At 42.3% G+C, this 17,155-nt stretch overlaps 1 protein-coding gene across 1 annotated transcript; it reads right to left on the minus strand.

The window, feature by feature from the left end:
• Positions 1-15,355: 15,355 nt before the first annotated feature.
• On the minus strand, positions 15,356-16,153 carry LOC310772641 (neurexophilin-1; the record flags this gene model as incomplete). Its single annotated transcript, XM_083632492.1, has 1 exon — positions 15,356-16,153. The coding sequence occupies one exon, from the start codon at positions 16,151-16,153 to the stop codon at positions 15,356-15,358; it is 798 nt and encodes a 265-aa protein (XP_083488618.1).
• Between the last annotated feature and the right edge of the window lie 1,002 nt (positions 16,154-17,155).

Genomic DNA, 17,155 nt, shown 5'->3' on the forward strand with positions numbered 1-17,155 from the left:
GGTAAAGTGAAATGCTCCCTCGCCACCTGTCTGGTAGCACGGGTATGTCTGTCACATGTATATTGAATATGATTATATAAACATTCTGGTTCCTTGCTACCACAGATCTTTCTGAAAAACAAAATAAGTCTCACAGGCAGTCTTTGTTCCACCATCACTAGGTGGCGCTATAACAGCCAACTTTTGAACCGTAGCATCTACAATCAAAATGATTTTTTCCCTGGATTCCTTGGGTCATTCCACATCTGCTGATAGAGGCTCCGCCCAACGAGATTTTCCATTGCCATTTAGAATTTTCTCCAAAAGCGTTTTTTCGCTATTTCTCCTTCAAATGCTGTCCAATCTTCACCAAACCACATCACACAGCGTGTGTGGACTGTCCTGCACAAAACTTATTTCGTGTTTTTTTGCAAGACCCCGTTGCAATATAATCAACTTCCGAACTCCAGAACACATTGTCCTTTTGCGAATGAATCTTGGTACAGGTGTGCAGCTATGTACTCTATATATTATTTTTTCCCCCCGATTTTTTTATCCCATTTTTATCCCCTGTTAGTGCTCATTTTTTATTTATTTATCCTGGTTGCTACTCCACCCTCTGCCAATCTGGGGAGAGCCGAAACTGGCTCCATGCTTCCTCCGAGACATGGGCAGTAGCCAGCCGCTTCTTTTCACCTGACAGGCGAAGCGTCACCGGTAGGACATAGCACGTGGGGGGATCACGCTATTCCAACGAGTTCCCCTCCCTCCGAACAGGCGCCCCTAACGACCAGAGGAGGCACCACATCAGCGACCAGGATATTGCATGTTTTGGTGAAGGGGTTCCTATATGAAGGAAACCCACACGGGGCATGGGGAGAACATGCAAACTCCACACAGAAAGGCCCTTTTGACGACCCCACCCGGGCGGCGGGCACTCGAGGACATGCGGACGGGCACGCATTCCTTCAGCGCTCACAGCGTCCCAGGTGGGAATCGAACCCAGGACCTTCTAGCTGTGAGGCGACAGCGCTTACCACTGCACCACCATGCCCCACAGCTATTTACTCTGAGCTGATAAAAAAAACGATTGTGTCATTTTGACTATAGGGGGCACTATGGCAACAATAAGTACCCGTAGCTCACAAACCATAAGAGCGACTGTTCCCAAATTGGGTACATAGGTTCATGGAGTACTCTTCTACTCTGGCCTAAAAAAATACACAGATTGACTTCACGGTGGCGCTATAGCTGGCTGCCCTCCTTACGTTTTGGTTTTGGTCCATAAGTTTGGAACCATAGCTTCTACGATCAACATTCTTTCTATATAGACCACGCCCATTTCCGTCTAACTAGATTTTCTGCCATTTAGAATTTCATCCAAAAGCATTTGTTCGCTATTTCTCCTTCACAAACATGGTAACTAATGGTGAAGTAATCATGAACTAATGATTAATTCCCTAGTAACAACTAAGCATGAAGCCCTGCTTTACTTGAGGGGGCACCAACATGGTAACTAATGGTAAAGTAATCATGAAGTAATGATGAACTCCCTAGTAACAACTAAGTATGATGGCCTGCTTTACTTGAGGGGGCACAAATATGGTAACTAATGGTGAAGTAATCATTAACTAATGATTAATTCCCTAGTAACAACTATGGTAACTAATAGTCTGTTCTTAAGTAACTACCCATTAACTACTCATGAACTAGCGGAAAAAAATTAAGGAAGTAATCATTACTTACTGGTTCGTTAACATGGTAACTAATGGTCAGTTCTTAAGTAACTACCATTAAGGATCTTTAAGGAACTACCATTAAGTGTCATTAAGGAACTACCCATTAAAGGAACACTCTGCCCATTTTCAACCAGCTTTGTATCATTAGAACATCAGTAGTATATCAGAAAACTGTAAACGGTTTTGAAGTCTGTCATTTAATTTGACAGTTATTGAGTGTTAAAGTGTGGACCAGTGACATCACTGGTCCACACTAACTCAAATTAATAACTCATTAACTCAAATCAACTCTCAATAACTGTCAAACTATTCATCATTCATCTAGTTTGACAGTTTTTGAGAGTTGATTTGAGTTAATGAGTTATTAATTTGAGTTAGTGTGGACCAGTGATGTCACTGGAAATTGTACCAGCCATACACATTTGTTTCCCAGGCAGGCATATTTTGTAATCCCACTTTTGTGTATAACTAACATTTGTGTAATGGTTGTCTTGATTTGGGAAAAAAGTAGAAACACATTTTAACAATCAGCAGAACACATACAACATAATGTGTGGTCCGATTATAAGACGACTCCCCTTTTCCAAGACACATTTTGGGAAAATAAAATGAAAAATCCTTTTTGAAGGGCAGATCTTAACGAGCTAGCCACAGTATTAGCCAGCTGGAGCATGTCCTGCTCTGTGTTCGAATACCTCTACTAGCCTACTGTCTACTCTTTCTCAACGTGTATCTACTGTATACTAACTACTAAATATGAAATTATGTATGCGAGCTGTTTACCCTACAGTATACAGCATGGTCCCAGAATGCATTTCGCACCAGCTCGGGAGAGTTCAGAATTCAGCAACATGGCCGCCGAGCAGGGCTGAAATTCAGGATGAAAGCTGTTATTCTTTAGCTCTACAAATGTTAATATGGCACGTTATGAACGTTTAAAAATGGTGGACAAAGTGGACAAACGTCTTCAATGTAGAGTCCCGTAATGATGTCAGTTTATCAAAATAACGCCTGTTTTTTTTTTTACGTTAACTCAGCACCAGGGACCAGTGGCTACCCGGACCACTCAGATGACGCCAAGCAATTTTAGAGCACAGCTTGGGTATCTATTATGTAATGTGACGTTACAGATCACCACATTCCAATAAAAAGTTTGGATATTTGAAAGCTGTTGGTCGTTTGTTTTGCTCTACATACAGGTGCATTTTTCACCAATACGCACCCCTTTCTTGCATGGAGAGGTTATTCCTCCAAGCTCAGTTAATAATCTGGCAATTTATGTCAGTTGATTATTGATAAGCATACTTTATCATAGAACACTTAAGATCTTGCACGAACTGTTGGGGTCTTCTGGAATTCGGCATACTGTAGATAATCCACCAAGCAGCACTTGAACACAATAAAAGTTAAACTTTTCACTGCTTTCTACGGTACAGTAGGCTACAGCCCACCACAGTCTATTTATGATGGGGGGAAACATGGGAATAACTAGGAGGAACATTCTTAAAGTTTGAAATATCAAAATACATGCTGAATGGTGTAGGCTATGTATTGTATGCCGAATTATTACAGACATCACATTTTACATATAAGGACTCGAAGTCTGGAGATTTGAAGGCTGCTGGCAGGGACTTGAAGGCTGTTAATTCTTCTATTCTTCCTCTTCTCGTCTGTTCCAGGGTTGGTCCATTTGGCATTCACTCAACATCAACATTTATATTAATTTACAGACATCTATAATTTTTATCCAACTGTGCCCCATCACCACTCAACGGAGAATGAGCTTGTCTGCATGCGATAGCCTACATGATGTCACATGATTTAGCACATTATACACAACAACACAATATTTGGAGGCAATCTGTTTATTATGATGCAAGCAATTATGAAGCAATCAAATAATATTCTCCGGTCATGAAAATCTACCATTGCACTGACACAGATAAATGTTCAAATTCCCCAGCATAGTAAATTGTATTGTATCTCTCAAATCTAGCAGTATTTTGACTGGTTATTTGCAAATCTCCCAGGTTAACGACTAAACTCATCAGCAAGCAATAGGTAGGCCTACTTAACGTTATAACCTACGTCTCAAGAAAACATACGAGTAACAAATTATGATGAGCCATGCACATGCAGATTAACGTTACACACTTTAAACGTAATTTTCACAAAGCCTTTCATGACAGCATCATTGTGCCTGTTGGTCTGCAACAGCTTCCATCCATGTGTTCACCGATCGATCGGTGTCATGTCATCAGTCCAGTTCCTTGAGGAAACGAACAGCGGTACCATGTGGTTAATCACTGTTAACGTTACACATTCAGTTGCAGTTATCTAACGGTGCAAAGCCTTAGCAAACTCCCTAATGTTAGCTAACATTAGCGTATTATGCTAACGTTAGCGTATTAACATTAGCTAACACAGCAGGCCTGTGTTAGCTAAGGTCAAGGTTAGCTAAGCACGATTGAGCAGACTGGACCGGGGCCATGATAAGTTATCCGGTTAGACAGCCTTTTTCCCTGCAGGCGATAGCTGCTGGCAAGCCATGTCTGGAGCTTTTTTTCCCAATTTTTTTTGTAAAGATGCCAAATTATTCATATACACCACTGGTTACCCGCCTCAAATGGCGACAGAAGTGAATTTAGTGATGAAATAGCGTGTGAAAATTGTAAAAACATACCGTGGTCGTTAATGGCAGCAGAAGTTGTTTCTCCCATGTGTTTCTCCACTGAAGTCGTAATGCATTATGGACGGATGAGTACAGCAGAGTACCCTTCCGCTGTCTACTACGAAATTCTTGCGAATGTAGTAGACTTCCGGGAAAATCTCGCCTACACAAAATGTATGTACTGTACAGTGTGAACACACTACCTACTCAATTTGAGTACAAAAAGTAGGCTTAGTAGAGGTATTGGAACACAGCCCCGCAATGAGCTAGTGTTGCCAGATACAGCTGATGGTTTCCAGGTCAAAAGTGGCAACCAGCTTAGAGGTGCATTACCGCCACCTACCGGACTGGAGTGTGGAAAGCAACAATGTGTGTGGAGTCGTGTGAGTCGTGCATAGAGTGCTGGCGACAGAGTCGAGTCTAGGCGCCCTGGTGCATCACCGCACCGTCCCCAAAAAGATATTTTTAAGGAAGTAATCATTACTTACTGGTTCGTTAACATGGTAACTAATGGTCAGTTCTTAAGTAGCTACCATTAAGGAACTGCCTATTAATGAACTAATCATGAACTAATGGTTCGTTCCTGACTCGTTCCTCAGTAACTAACTACCCAATGCTTGTGTTACAGTATTGTAAAGTGTTACCATGTCAGCAATCTAGGAATTTCAGCTTATTCTACTGTTACAATCATTGTAAGTTGCTCTTGATGAGAGTGTTCTTCTAAAAGTACTTACATTCCGCGAAAAGGGGTTAGCTGATAAAATGTGGAAATTGCACTTGTATGTGAGAAAGTGCAGAGACTTGTTAATTTGGTGTTGAAAGCAACCGCCCCAGAGATATTCAGTTGACATATATTTGCAAGTCTAATTTATTTCAGAATCATGATGAGCTGAGTAGCAGTGGATCATAGATGTACAAAGAGTGAAATAGGGCTTGGAGGGAGAATTTGACAATCACTGCTGTCAACCAAACAGGGTGAAGAACTGACGGTATGCTAACAGCCATTAAGGCAGTAACAGTATTTCAATCACAAGAGACTCGCAGGAAGGATTAATAACAGTATTAGGTCGTTAGCCAATTAGCCGTACCACACAGGTGCCCGCCTGCATTTCTGCGTGGATCTAGGCTTTAAGGCGTTTCATTGAAAGGCCCTCTCCACAAAAAAAATCTAATTTTCACACAGCTCTAAAGAGAACTCTGTATACCAAATGCAATATGAGCAGCGGGAAAGAATTAAATGGAGCGTAAACTTAATTTCATGTCGCCACAATTCATTCGATTCATGTGGGCTTAATGATATTGTTCATTTTACCGCATATTTAGGGGTGAAGTGTTGGTACCTTGGTATGTCTGGGGGCATAAAGTCTGACTAATGAAATGACTCTATCCTCTGTGGCGTTTTAATCTATTCACTGGGAAAGTAATTGACAAGCCCACAGAATGTGCATTAGGATAGCTCCGGCACCAAAGGACAGCTGTCACTAAAGCAATTAAAATGACAAAGGTTAATTAATTCTCTCCAGTTTTTACCTGATATGAGACATTCACAATGAGTGAGTTTTCATTTCCGGAGGAGTAATAGTGTTTTGAGGAGAGTAATTTATTTGCAATTCAAAAAACCACAAGCCGTTGTCTGATAGAGCCTTTATTATGTCAATACCTCACACAGAACTGTGCCCCAGGCCAGGACAGCTTCAACCTCACATTTGAAATGAATTCTGCAGCAGGTCATGATCAGAAATGACAATTCTGTTTTTGGCAATAGGGCATACATACAGTAAATGGGATTTGTTTAAAAACGATGCATGTAAAGCTTTCATACTTTTCATACTTTAATATTGCATGTAAACAGACTTGTGTAAGCGGAAAACATAGCCAAGACATGTACAATGAGGCTGAAGGTTCTTGCAAGCGGAAGGAAGAAATCCAAGACACAAATAATTACTCCGCCAACCACCTCTGACACCCAGAAGAGCAGAACCCAAGAAATTTTCTAATCCAGCGAAATGTCAAAGCAGTGTTCAGGGCCCTCCCTCCATGTGAATCTCCACAGGCTGCCAAAAGGCCAGTGGTTAGTCATCTGTTTACTCCTGCAGCTGCTGGGTGTCATTGGGACTCTGAAGGAGAAATCCCATGATTCTCTCTGCCATTTCTGACAGCTCCCGCCCTGCCCACATTAATCAGGGATTGTGGTGCGAGCTAGGGGAGAGACGGCAGGCATGGATGGCTCCGGCCCAGGACAAGTGAACCTAGGGAGACGATCTGGGCCCAAAGATAACTTCCACAATCCAAACACTGAGCGGTTTGTAATGCTGTCGCAGGCATAACGGAGGCCAACGCTTTCGTTCATGGGGATAGAGCTCGTTAAATAGACAATCGTTTCTCCAAGGAGCACTGCTGTTCCTCCTGTTGTTGCGCAAAATGGTGTTAAATTCTAAGCCTGGTAACCAGCCCCAATGAATCCTTCCTGTAGAGTTTTGGAGATATCTGCCGTAGAGATGTCTGCCTTCTCTCGAATACAATGGAGCTGGAGGGCACTCGGCTTGTGGTGCCCCTAAGCGCAAAAAAAAAAAAATACATTTGAAAAACTCACCAGCAATGTCTCTTTTCAGAAATCATGACCCGCTTACCGAACTACACCCACTAGTACCTGCTAGCTCGCTCGCTAGCAGCTGGGTTGAAAGAAAATAGTTCCTACATGAAATTGCTCACAACAAGATCTGTGGATTAGCTTGAGTAACCGGGTTGTGATTCCTGGAAAGAGACATTGCTGTTGAGTTTATTCAAATGTATTTGTACACTTTGAGCACCACAAGCCGAGTGCCATCCAGTTCCATTGTATTCGACATCACCAGACATCTCTACCGCTTATATCTCCAAAAGTCGGCAACTCACACCTAAATTAACTACATGGATAAATAGCACTGCAGGTAAGAGGAAAAATGTGTATTTTTGATTTTGGAGTGAACTATCCCTTTAAAAAACTTTTCCCAACAGCATCACTTCATCAAGTTTTAGGTCATATTAAATTGTCAGTTTAATTACTTCACTGAATGTATTAAATAGCGCACAGAACGATAGATTGAAGTTTCTTCCAGATGACATCTCAGAGAACAAATGCATCTTTCTCACACCCACCAGATAAATTTGTAGCAGACTGTTTAAAGTTCTTAAATACTTATAAGATTATGTGCATAATACTGTACGTCTGCATTGCCTCAGTAAAAGTGTCCCTTTAATTGTGTGAAGCAGCAGCTGAACAAAGTAACTATCTCTGGCACATTGGGTTAACGGTGGAGAGATATCAAAGTCAGTTGATTGAGATGAAAGAACTAGTCCACACAGCAATCTGAAACATTAGTCACTCTCTTCTCGTGGATGACAGAGACATGCTCTCAATTTACGAGTCAGGTGCTTCTAGTGATGTCTGTCAGCTTCTAGTGATGTCTGTCTGCCAGCCTTGTTCCTCCGCATCATAAATTCCTCTTTATGCTCACTCAACCCACAGGCACACCCCTATTCTTCGGAGTGGCCTGTCAGAAAATACATCGCCTTGTCGGTATATTGTATGTCATCCAGGCTGCCATTAACAGTTACTACAGAGCCGACACTCTGTAAGAGTCTTGCATTTGAATAGACAGCAGTGAATGTGCCCTATACTGTAGGTGCACATTTGTACCTTTTAGAGGTTTCCTATTGGCACTTTTATTCCTTCTTCCTATGGCGTTGACTGCAGAGCTCCCACTTACATTGTGCTCATTCCTCTAAATGCTTCACATTGTGCCAGTGGCTCCCAATTTATGTAATGAAGGTTTAATAGCCAATTTAAACATCCAATGTCATTAACAACCCGCATTACCCCCATCTGGAATTTGCCATTTTGATACCAGAGGTGCGAATGTTTGATAGGTGGAATGTGTGATTTGCACCTTCTGTTAATGCACGTCCTTTCTTGTCTTTAGCAAGCCTCAGTTTTTTCACATTTTAACCACAATGTTAGTTTTGTATCTCAATCCTTTTTTAATGGAAGTGTATGAAATTATCTTCTTTATCTCTTGTTTTTCTTCTCCACTTTCTCTAATAGACTCTTTTCTTGAAGTAAAAGCAAAAACCAAACAGAAATAAATGCTTTTGACCTTTTCTTCCATTATGAAGCACTTCTCCACTATATATGATGATTCCAGTGCCTACAGATATTTACCAGCCGCGACAGCATTGGCTGGTATTGTTTTCTACGTGTGTGTGTGTGTGTGTGTGTGTGTGTGTGTGTGTGTGTGTGTGTGTGTGTGTGTGTGTGTGTGTGTGTGTGTGTGTGTGTGTGTGTGTGTGTGTGTGTCATAAAGGCAAAATGAGTCAGAGTTCCTATGCAGGTATGGAGATTTTAGTATTTTCCAGGTCTGGAAACATACTGTATGGAAAAAGGAAAAGAAAAATATTTTGTTTCCAGACTATTGTCTATTGTGACTATCTCTGACTATTTGTTTTTCTAAATAATAACATTCTGAATTTAGACAAAATAAATTAATACAAGCAAGTGTTTTATCATGGCATCAGACAGGTCATGGCATCAGACAGTTCTAAGGAAGGGCATGCTGCCCGAAACGTAACCACCGGTGTCAAATAAAAACACCTAAACTGGAGCCTTTGCAGTGTGCGAGCTTTATTTATTTTCTGTATTATTCTTGCCTCGAGCTCTGCACCTGCCCTATACAGGTTTTGGATTGTGCGTGTCTCGCCTTTTTTCATATCAGACAGAATATAACATACATGTTGGACAGTTGGACTTTAAAACCATTTAGTTACATAATAAACATCTAGTTGTATTCCCAACCCAACCCGGTCTCACTCCCGGGGTGTCAAAATACGGCAATTTGTCACGGCCCCTCGGCGTCATATACCGCAGGAATGAGTCAGGACGTAACAAATCGAACCGCCATGCTGGTTCGTAAGGGCAAAAGGCAATGGGATATGGGGATTTTGGTTAAATGCATGAAATAAGGTCTGTGGTTAACAACATTTTATGAAACAGCAAAGTTTGTGTTCAACAAGATAATCTTCACAAACGAGGACCACTTTTATGACTTTTGAAGTGTAAATGTGTTTCTTTTAACACAATTTTCAGAAAATGCTTTGTGAAGGTTATCTTGCTGAACACAAACCTCGCTGTTTCATAAACTTTTGTTAACCACAGACCTTATGTCATGCATTTAACCGAAATCCCCATACAAAAATCTCATTGCCTTTTCCCCTTACGAACCAGCATGGTGGCGATTTCTAGGTAGGCCTACAAAAATACGTCATCCCGGCACACTCTATTGACTATTGCCGACGCAAAAGGTATGCCAAAGAGGACCACCTTGTGGTGACCCCCTGTGGTCTTGAATGTAATAACAGTCTGAGGGTTAAGTAGGTCAAAGTCGCACTATAGGGAGAAGGCGTGGAAGTGGCGGACCCATTCGAGACCTGGTTTGAATCCCAAACCCAAACATAACCCTAACCAAGTTGCCTTTGTTGCCTAAACCTAACTGTTGTTTTACTTACCTAAACCTAGGGCTGAGCAATAATTCAATATTACAGTTTATCGTCTTTCAGTGGAATCATATCATGATGACATGAAGATATTTTAATGGGGTCAGCTCTCAACATGTCAAGCGTGACGTCGGTTATGACGTGTGTCTCTTGATTCATCACCCCATCTTCAATAGCCAATAGGGGGATGGGAGGGGGGGTCCCTCAGTGACGTTAGGATTAGGCGCCGCGTCAGGCTGGTACCCCGTGACGAGGACTCGGAAGAGAAAGAGAAGAGGAGGCCGCTTGCGTTAAAGGCCGTGGTCGCGCTCCCGTTCACTGCGATACTCCGGGTGAATGTGGGGAGGATTCTCTATTCTAGACTAAGCAGATGCCCTCCTCTCTCACCACAAGAGGAGTGTCATCTTACCATGAAGTCATTACGCCAAAATTAGTCGCCATGCTATTTGTGAATAAAGCTTGCTGGTCAAATTTTACGCACTTGTCTCTCATGATTGAAATAATGTGACACATTTGTGCTGTCTAAATTCATGATTACAATCAAATTTTACTTTAAAAAAAACAACAGACAAAATGAGGTATGGTAGGAATATTATCTGAATGTTTCGTTTGTCACACCTAACATTACCATTCGGTTCAATGAGATGGAAATTAATTTGATTATTTAACGTGATTCTGCATACATGAACCATATCGTGATACATATTGATATTGAGAAAAATCTTTATGATTATCATGATTATCTTGATTTCAAAATCGCCCAACCCTACCTAACCCAACTAAAAGTTGCTTTTGTTGCCTAAACCCAACCGTTATTTTACTTGCCTAAATACAACCAGATATGCTCTTAGATGTTGGATATGGTAATAATACAGCGGTATGAGACTAGATATGGTCTTAGATGTTGGATATGGTAATATGGTGATATGAGACTAGATATGGTCTTAGGTGTTGGATATGGTAATATGGTGATATTAGACTAGATATGGTCTTAGATGTTGGATATGGTAATATGGTGATATGAGACTAGATATGGTCTTAGATGTTGGATATGGTAATATGGTGATATTAGACTAGATATGGTCTTAGATGTTGGATATGGTAATATGGTGATATTAGACTAGATATGGTCTTAGATGTTGGATATGGTAATATGGTGATATTAGACTAGATATGGTCTTAGATGTTGGATATGGTAATATGGTGATATGAGACTAGATATGGTCTTAGATTTTGGATATGATAATAATACAGCAGTATGAGACTAGATATGGTCTTAGGTGTTGGATATGGTAATAATACAGCGGTGTGAGACTAGATATGGTCTTAGATGTTGGATATGGTAATATGGTGATATTAGACTAGATATGGTCTTAGATGTTGGATATGGTAATATGGTGATATTAGACTAGATATGGTCTTAGATGTTGGATATGGTAATATGGTGATATTAGACTAGATATGGTCTTAGGTGTTGGATATGGTAATATGGTGATATTAGACTAGATATGGTCTTAGATGTTGGATATGGTAATATGGTGATATGAGACTAGATATGGTCTTAGATTTTGGATATGATAATAATACAGCAGTATGAGACTAGATATGGTCTTAGGTGTTGGATATGGTAATAATACAGCGGTGTGAGACTAGATATGGTCTTAGGTGTTGGATATGGTAATATGGTGATATGAGGCTACATAGCTCTTATTTGGCTCGGCTAATATGGCATATGCATTGTCTTTTCCAGATTTTAAAAGCTGCATTACAGTAAAGTGATGTCATTTTCTGACCCTCCCAGACTGTTATTCTATTATTTGTCTTTACCCAGTTAGTCATTATATCCACATTACTGATGACTATGTATTAAAAAATTCAATTGTGTAAATATTTTGTGAAAGCACCAATATTCCTCCCTACAATATTGTTGCAATATCGATATTGAGGTATTTGCTCAAAAATATTGTGATATTTGATTTAGCCCCTATCACCCAGCCCTACATCTCATCATGTGGCTTTGACTTACAACTGAACATTTAGCCCACTTGTAGAAAATACCGACATATATATCGTGTATCACCGTTTAGCCTAAAAATAGCGAGATATGATTTTTCATCAATAATATTCCCCAGCTCTATGCCAGAGGAAGTAGGCTGTAGCTCACCCAGATAAACATATGGATGTGGTCCAGAAGGCTGTTGGTTCCATCCCTGCATCAGACTCTGGCTGATGCAGTAGTAGTTGTCACTGACCTAAATAATAAGGAGAAACCCATCCACAATCTTTTGGACTCAAGTTTTGCAGCAAAGTGTTGCCTGTCGCCATCTGGGTCCTTGCGCAGCTCACATGAGATGGGGGTTTCCCAGAGCTGCAGCTCCGCCTGCTATTGGTCCGTTATCAGCAAGCTGCACGATCACTGGATAGGCGACCTGTCAATCACCCCCTTTTATATTGTCTATTTTACTACAAACCGGCGAGGAAAGGAATGAACCCCCTACTACGGTTGTTACGAAAAGGTGAAATTAGCTATATAGACCAAAACCGTGTTTTAGTCCAGGCTGTCACGATGCTTAATCACTGTTACAAAGTGGGGCATCTTAACATGGGGGTGAACCGGAACGATGGGGCTTCTGAGTCCTGCCTCAAGTGGCCATTCGAGGAATTACAGCTTTCAGGGTTACTACAAGAGTTACCCCCCGTTCACACTATACGCCAAAGCGCCGCTCAACCCAAGCTCAACCTATGCTGAACCCACAAGTTTCATTTAGGCGTCCTTGTTAACAGGCAAAGCCGTTCACACCAGCTACGCCCGTGTCATGCTGAAGCCACGCGGAAGCCACGCTCACGCCTTGCTCAAGCGATCGTTTAGGATTCACGCCTATTTTCCAAGCGTGACGCGTGAAGCATGAAGCTGCCAGGCATGAAGTCAATGGGAGTTGTGGGCGGGTTCAAGGCGCGCTGAGGAGGCGCTGAGAGGAAAAGAGAGGGCTTCTTGTGTGAACGCTTAGGCATCAGTTCAGCTTGTGCCTGCTTCAAGCTTCAGTTCTACTTACGTTCGGCGTCCTGTGTGGACAAGGGCTTACTTCCACGTCCTCGTGGGAAAACCTCAGAGCTTGCCCACTGGTAGTTGTTCACTGGTTCAAATCCCACCTGTCTCACTCTTTACATTTTCAAATCAGATGCTAAAGCCCAATATATAGTCTAGATGTGTTTCATGTTTTCAAAAGGAAGTTGAAAGCCTGGCGGCTGCAGCTGTATCTCAAAATCACAAAATAATTTCAGTGTCGGTAAAAGTTCAGCTGTCTGTGGATTCCTCCCCAATAATCCCCTGCTCATATCTCTGTGGAGGTTGGGGGAGCTCCAGGTGGTGGTGGTGGAGCGGGAATTGAGCCGGCTAACCGCTGGCTGCCGCATCTATGTGGTCGACCATTGCACCACCAGCTCCACTTCTTTCTCACAGTTCTTTTCGGAGTGCTTTTCTCTCTTTAATCTGGCTGTCGGCTGTCGGCCTTCAAAACTGAGGCTCGAACCCAAGACCTCAAAACTGACTGAGGCTTGAACGCACAACCTCAATACTGCTGGGCAGCAATCAATCTCTCTGAGCCACTGGGTCACACTTCTTAAGACTTTTCTTCTTAAGGTTTTCTCAGAGCTTTTCAGTCTTTCGTCTGGGTGTCCACTTTCAAAGCTCTCTTAGCTGACTGAGGCTTGAGCCCACAACAACCTCAAACCTGTCATGCAGCTGTCAAACTCTATGAGCCACTGAGTCTCACAAGGTCAAGTCATTTCTGTCAGAGCTTTTCAGTCTTCAGTTGAGAGGTTTTTCAAAGTCCAAGCTTTCACTGAGGCTCAAACCCAAAACCTCCAAACGGTGGTGCGGCCATAGGTGTCATTTACAATGGGGACACACATGTCCCCACCACTTTTCAACACAAAGTGATGCCTTTGTGTACTCAGATGTCGAATATGGTCTGACAGAAAAGTATATGGAATTTTGAACGTGAAAATGTACCCTAGGTCCTGGAGACACCTATTGTAGCGGGAACTACCACAGAAGTAGTTTGAGTACTTTGCCAGGTGTTTCTATGTCTGTGGACAGATTTTGCAAACGGGATAGCATCAAAACCGTACAAGATGCAGGCACAAAACTTTACAGGTATGTAGTTAATATCAAAAGGTCTAGTTTGAAAATGGGCGTGTTCCAAGCAAGTCCCCACCCCCCCACACACACAATGCTCCCCCCACTTTAGGCCCCTTGCCCACATTTGTTTTAAGTTGCGGGTGTCGCGTCCCATTGCAAGATGGTCTGTAGTTTTTCTTTTCATACTGTATATTATCAGGACACTGGCTGAGGCCCTCACAGCTATTACTCTTGGTTTCTTGTAATGTTGGTGATCTAGAAATGTCAACTTAAAGCCATTCTACTGTTGGACTTGCAAGTCATCGAGGATAAGATCTTGGACTGGGAAAACAGTAAAATCGGAGCACAGTTATGTTTGATTTATTTATTTATTTTAAGGAGCAGTGCAGAAATTTATTTTCTGTATCTGTCATCTTGTGTATCTTCTGCAAATGTTATTTATTGCGACAATATATCTGCTTATGTTTGATCTGATGGAAGCCGTCCAATTATGTCATTTACCGTCATACCATCCATTGTTCATCCATCCAAGACTGCTAGCACAAAGTAAAACAAAGGTATTGTTTCTGTTATCTTCCCATAACAACTGTGACTTGCTGAAGATTCTTTTTGACAGCTGCTCTAACATGAAAATGTAGATGGACATTATTCAGTTGTTTACCACATTCGGCTCATGCATGAACATGGACTAAATTCAAACAACAAATCAGAGGGCTATATTCACTCAACAATCACACTGCAGAAAACAACACCATTCAAAATATGTTCGCTTTTTTCCATTATGCCTTCTAATGCATACTGGCATTCTTCTTCTTATTTGCATTGACATTTACTTGTTTGCAGTGACTACCAGAGATTGATTGAAATGGACACACACTATTAACATAAATACTAATACTAAATGATATACTACTAAATTAACATGAAAAAAACATGAATCAAATTGATTTCTGGCATAATGTGGGATCCACAATATTTACATAAATACAATTGGCTTGAGAATGTTCTTTCAAGGTAAGCAGCTATGCATATACTATGAGTATTGAAAGCCTATAAATGCTTTCCTAAATGCTCTCATTATGACCTCGGGGAAGGCCTGTTCATCGGAGCAATCTCAATCTTGCAGCAGGAATACATTAGCTTTAATAATACCTGTCAACAGTTCAGTTTCCAAGTGTCTCTTTTCTATAGTGCATAACTCCATTTTCGTCCAAATAAATCATCTCTCAGGACGTCAACGTCCTGTCTCTGTGTCTTTTTATTTTAAATTTTTTACCCCCTCATCCAATCAGGTGATCACCCGGTGGGAAGATATGGGGTGTCACTGTGGTAGTTGTAATCTGGACACACCTTCTGCACCAGCTTGTAGTCGGTGCTGTAGAAGGTGATGAAAATGCAGATGACTTTGAAGGGCTTGGAGCACAGCCAGGACACATGGCTCTGGGTCTGCTCTTGGGGGCAACTCTGGGAGGGGTCGTGGGCACACAGTGAGTTCCTGGTGCCCTTTTCCACCTTCTCGTACTCCACTCGGCAGTTGAACAGCTTGGTGTCTTTGGACTCCAGAGCCGTCTGCTGCTCCTGCTTGTTCTGCTGGTGGACCTGGAACTCCACAGCCTTGGTCGGTGGCACAAGCCCCACAGACACGTTGCCCTGACCGGTGGCATTGTGGCGGAAGTAGACACTAAATGTACCATTGCCATGATCCACGATCTTGCCGGTGATCAGAAGGTTAAGTTTCACCGTCTTGATGTTGGAGTGGAAGTCGCCCCAACCGAACATCTTCTTGAACTTGCCAGTCTTGACGATAGGCCTCCTTTTGGACCTGGATCGAGGATCGTGGGGGTTTGAAAGGTTGTAAAGCCAGTTCCACCGTTCCTGGTGAGAGTAAGGGTCTGCCTCATCATAGTTAAGATCCAGGGAGGTAAAGTTCTCTTTGCCGTACAGGGTCTGGGAGAGCAGGCGACTGATGGAGAGGGCCTTGCTGCTTTCAGTCCAGAAGGTCTTCACTTTTGACTTTGGGCTCTCTCTCAGGTGCGAATTTGCAGAACCAGGTGACTGGGCACTAGTAACCTGCAAACCAAACAAAGTCACCATTACTTCCAATTTTTAACAGAAAATACCAACACCACAAACAGCATAACCCTAACACACACAAAAATATATTTTACGCACTCAACACCTACTGTAGAGTGGAGAGTGCGGACACCTGTGGACCTACATGTCTACTAGGGCTGCACAATATATCGTTTCAGCATCGTCATCGCAATGTGCACATGCGCAATAGTCACATCGCAGAGCGTGCAATGTCAAGTAAGGCAAATTAACTCATAAGATACAGTAATGCACGCCCTCTCTGTGACGTTCTAAGCTCTTTTCCTACTAACTATAGTACCTTTACTCACTTAGGATCCTGCAACTCACCCTGGCTGCGGCTAAAAACACACTCACTTCCTACTACGTCAACCGTGCACGTTACCCACTAGGCCATCTTCTTAAACAGGCAAGGCTTGATAGACCTATTTAAGACTTTTGGTGAAAATTCCTGTTTTTTTCATATCGCAATATATATCGCAGAATAAAAAAATATTGCAATGTCAGTTTTTTCCAATATCTACATACATTTTCTTTTCTTTTTTTAGCAAGATTTTTCAGATCTTTTGCCCATTTTCTCCCCAATTGCACTTGGCCATTTCCCCTGCTGTCCCCATTGTTGCTCCACCACCCCCTCTGCTGTTCTGGGGAGAGGGTTCTGGCGGGGGTACGGTGGCGCAGTCGGTAGCGCTGTCGCCTCACAGTTAGAAGGTCCTGAGTTCAATTCTCGCCTGGGACACTGTGGGCGCTGTGGTTGTGTTCCCCCCCCATATCTTCAGTGCCCACTGCCCAGGTGGGGTATCTCGTCGTAAGGGCCTTTCTCTCTGTGTGGAGTTTGCATGTTCTCCCCGTGCTCCCCCAGGGGGTTCCTCCGTATATAACCCCCCCACTAAAAACATGCAGAAGATCAGATCGTCATCGTCATCCGACCAGTGACGACAACATCCGAAGTTGGTCCCCGGGCGCTGTACGAGAAAGCGACCACTGCTCCTGGCCTGCCCCCCG

Source organism: Poromitra crassiceps (assembly GCF_964638095.1).
Source record: "Poromitra crassiceps genome assembly, chromosome: 1".
Classification (NCBI taxonomy): Eukaryota; Metazoa; Chordata; class Actinopteri; order Beryciformes; family Melamphaidae; genus Poromitra; species Poromitra crassiceps.